The 3,973-nt window shown below is 53.0% G+C and overlaps 1 protein-coding gene across 1 annotated transcript; it reads right to left on the bottom strand.

The window, feature by feature from the left end:
• Positions 1 to 512: 512 nt before the first annotated feature.
• Positions 513 to 2,297, bottom strand: LOC109318168 (interferon-induced transmembrane protein 1-like). Its single transcript, XM_019547237.1, has 2 exons — positions 2,003 to 2,297; positions 513 to 1,165 (listed from the first exon to the last, which is right to left on the bottom strand). Exons 1-2 carry the CDS (start codon positions 2,213 to 2,215, stop codon positions 1,019 to 1,021), a joined length of 360 nt encoding a protein of 119 aa, XP_019402782.1. The 5' UTR covers positions 2,216 to 2,297; the 3' UTR covers positions 513 to 1,018.
• Between the last annotated feature and the right edge of the window lie 1,676 nt (positions 2,298 to 3,973).

Raw genomic sequence — 3,973 nt, 5'->3', positions numbered from 1 at the left:
ACTTGCCTCCGCCATTCAGTGGTGGATCAGAGTTATAGCTGTGTTGCTGTTAAGCGTTATGGGAAGTGGATTGTGACCAGGTGGAAATTAATTGGGTTATGGGGGAAACTCTTTTAAAGGGTTATAACGATATTAATTTAATTATTTAGGTTGTTTAACACAATGGGACCACCCAGTGTACTGGAATTATCCACCTAATTTGTACTTGTAAAAGTTATCTAAATTGTTGGCTTTGTTATCAATATTGTTATTATATTTTTTATATCTGTTTATTTTTCTGTATTTAAATTGGTTGTGTATAATAAAGAGTAATGTATGCATTGGGTTCAGAGTGAATTCTTGGGCAATGAGGGTGAGGGATAGATCTCTCTGCAGGACACCTCAGTCAGTAGTCTGCCTGAGGGGCTCCCAGGGCTACTGGCACCCTGAGGACCCAAATCCTGGCACATCACCCAGCGTTAGTATGCTGGCAGGGGTTACAATAGTATAAAGACATTACCATTCACACAACAGAAAACAAAAGGCCTTTATTGGCACAGGCTCAGCATTTCTACTGAGGAAAGCCCCCAAAAAATATAATCTGTCAAGAAAGCAGGACAGTATCATAAAGCAGAGAAACATGCCCTCTTGCAACAGGAAACAGCAAGCTCTCAGAGGACTTGGGAGACTAGGCTGTTGGCTACCAGCCTGAGGGAACAGAGTGCCTGGAGATATCCATCTACATGGTGCTGGCTCCATCAGGGAAAGGGTGATGGGACTTCCAGGCAGGCTGTTAGGAGACAGGGGTAGAGACTCCAGTTCCAAAGCTGAACTGGAGGCGTCAGTAGAGCACAGATCCTGCCATCAGTACAGTCACCATCCACTTCCTGCCTTGGGAATGCAACAGCAGGAACAAGGGGAAGTGCCTGCGATGGGAGGAAGGTGAAGCTGAGTACAGTTGTCCTGCTGAATTGAACCCCAGAGCAGGGGGGCTCACTTGCTGCAGCTGATGTTCCAGGTGTGGTTATATGGTGCCTATTTAGCGGTTATGGATAGTTGCACAAAGGACAATGATCACAATGACTGTGATGATGCTCAGGACCATGACAGTGATGTTCAGGTTCCTGGCAGTCTTGCCGTAGCTTTCTGCACTATTTATGTCACCCAGAACTTTGCGGTCTCTTGCCTGGTGGAGAAGAGGACAAGGAGTAAGTAGAAATTGTGCACCTCCTGTTGGAGGCATCTATTCAAGTCGTGAGCGCTCATGGACTGAGAAGTTCAGGTTTTAGCTCTGCCATGCTGCTGACAAGCAGCAATGAGAACTGAGGACTCCTACTGTAGGACTCCAGCATCACCCTCTCTTCCCTGGCCGGGACTCAGCTCACTCTCGATTAGGCTGCCCATGTGCTGGGACACCAGCTCTGCTGAAATCCCCTCTCCCATCAATGTCCTCACCTCCTACCCTGGGCTGCACCTCTCACTGCTCCAATACACGGGGAGTCCACCCCTCTGTCCAGGTGAACGTCATGGTCACCATTCAGGCTCCCCTTGGATTTGCCGGCTGCCTTGACCAGATTTCCAGGTCTCTGTTCCCTCTTCCCCATACCCTTAACCTAGCTTGCAGCTGGGCTCAGTCCTGACATGGCCTGGACGCTTGTGTTTCCCCTCCTTGTCTCATGCCTTTCCCCCCCCCCGCTGTTTCATTTATCTCATCGACCACCTCAAAGACACAGCACTGCGGGGGCAGAGTTTGACCCCAAAGGGGCCCTGACACCAAGCTGTGCAGAGACAGCGCCCCAGCCGATCGCCCATGCTGGGCACCGGAGAGCCTGGCCAGGGAGGGGAAGTTAGGGGATGTGGCTCTGCTCCAGTTAAACGAGGTGGTCCAGCTTATCGCCCCGACGGGAGTTTCCTTCCCCCCGAGCTCTCCACCACTCGCTCTTCCCACGGCGGGTGTGAAGGACCGCAGCGGCCCCTAGACCCGCGCGCCCCGTCGCGGAGCCGCGGGGTGCCCTGCACCCACCTTGATGGAGAAGGCAAGCGCCAGGAAGCCGAGGCAGCAGGGGTTGCAGAAGACGGTGTTGAAGAAGGACCAGAGCACGAAGTCGCGGGGCGGCTCGAGGGTGCCCAGGCCTTCCGCGGCCCCCCAGGCGCCGCCGTAGGGCGGGGGCCGGCTCGCCCCGTCCTTGCTGTGGGGCGGCATGGCGATGCTCACGGCGGCCCCGCTGCTCTCCATGGTCGGCGCCGCGGGTCTGGGCGGGCGCGACCCGGCGCGGAGTGGGGTAGTCTGGCCGGCCGGGCTGGGGCCGGCCCCAGGGAGGGGCAGAGAGCCGGGCCACCACGTCCATGAAGGCAGTTTTCCTCAAGCGCTCCCGGGGATAACAGCTTCCCGGCCGCCCGTCCAGGTGTTGGGGCTTAAAGCCCGCTTGATGGAAACGACAGCCTCTCCCTAGCTCGCTCCTGCGGCCACACGGCTGAGGGCGGGCGGGCGAAACTCGGGGGCCTCCGAGCCTCGGTGGGGACGGAGGATGTTTGCCAGTTGTCGGGCCGCTGTGGTTCTTGGCTGACTCAGGGATTTGGACTCGATTTGGCGGGGAACACAAAACATTTCTTTAAAAAACAAAATAAAGGCGGGGGAGCCTGGGCTGCCCAGGGAGAAGGACCTGCTGCTGTGAAAACCTCTTTGTTCAGATCTAAGGAGAGATTCAAGCAGCTCCTTTGCCTCCTCTTTGTTGTCCTCCAGCAGCCACTTGCCTTCCCCCCACCCCCTCAATGCCCAAGGATCCTGGTTTACAGCCACTTCTTCTCCCCGGGCAGCCCTGGGGTCTGTGCTGTGGCTTCCCCCCCCTCAGCAGGGACTCAGAGTCTCTGTGGCTGGCCCCTTTTCACTCCCCAACCTCCAGGCATGTATGAAGGGGGATCTTCCCCCAAGGTGAGAGCTACTTTACCAAAGCTGTGGCTACTTCATCATAGACCTGCAAGTATGCCTTTTGGTTGGTTGCAACCACTGCTACAACTATGCCTGCCTTGTCTTTTAGCCCAGAAGTCTTAACGTGCCCTGAAGCAGGCTTTCTTTACAGTTCTGATTTCCCAATACACTTCTGAATTAAGGCCTACAGTATAGTTCTTTTGTAACATCCAAACTCATGCAATCTTTTCTCAGCATTCGCTCCTCTCACAGCTTTGGGAACAGACAGAGAATGCCCTGGAGTTGATTTAAATAGCGTTAATAAAACGAAACCATAGCCCAAACAGGTTAAGTTGACAGCAGAAGTCAGAATGTCTGCTGCTATATTGGCATCAGTGCCCGACTAATTTAAAGTTAGCTGGCAGTCAGCCTCCAGAAGCTGCAATCCTACCCAAGGGCTGCAGTGTAGACACAACACCTGAGCTAGTAAGTTTATAGCTAGCCCAGATATATCTACATGCAATCACACCTATGAATTTAAGTCTCTGAGGCCAGCTGATACACATAGGCACGGCCTCACTGACCTCATGGAGCTCAGTAGAGTTACCCCAGGAGAGCATGTGACTTGCTGATTTTTGCTTTTGTCAGATATACAGGACAGTGGGTATGCCTACACATGCATTTACTCTTGCTCAAGTTTACTTTGGTGTAAACTGCTCCAGTGTAAGGGTGTTTGGGCAAGCATCTACACATGCAGGGATTAGGGAGAAGATTTGCACCCAGTAAGCCCATGCGAGTTGGCAGTGATCTGATCCAGCTTCGGATCCGGCTGCTTCGGATGGCAGTGATCCAATCCGGAGCTCCGGACTGGGTTTCCATCTCGATCCAGCTGAAACGGCTCCCAAGCTTTGGAGCTGCCTGGGATGTCCAGATCCAGGTATAATGGGGAATCAATGAAATATGTATAACTTTGTTGTTTTTTTGTCCAATTTAGATGAAACTTGCAGGGATGGTAGCCTCTGTGGAGAACATAAAAGCTGCTAAGTTTCAAGAAGATCAGTATAGGGGTTTGGAGGAACTGTACCC

This window comes from Crocodylus porosus, unplaced genomic scaffold (assembly GCF_001723895.1).
Source record: "Crocodylus porosus isolate Cpor-Errol unplaced genomic scaffold, CroPor_comp1, whole genome shotgun sequence".
Taxonomy (NCBI): domain Eukaryota; kingdom Metazoa; phylum Chordata; order Crocodylia; family Crocodylidae; genus Crocodylus; species Crocodylus porosus.
The sequence above is the reverse complement of the archived record's forward strand: the minus strand, read 5'-3'. Positions and strand labels throughout refer to the sequence as shown.

What these genes read in the sequence shown, in the direction of transcription:
- LOC109318168 (XM_019547237.1), bottom strand. Translation starts at nt 2,215, where the DNA reads ATGGAGAGCAGCGGGGCCGCCGTGAGCATCGCCATGCCGCCCCACAGC. An exon ending in CGCTTGCCTTCTCCATCAAG is followed by an intron (nt 1,166 to 2,002) that starts GTGGGTGCAGGG and finishes CTTCTCCACCAG; the next exon opens with GCAAGAGACCGCAAAGTTCT.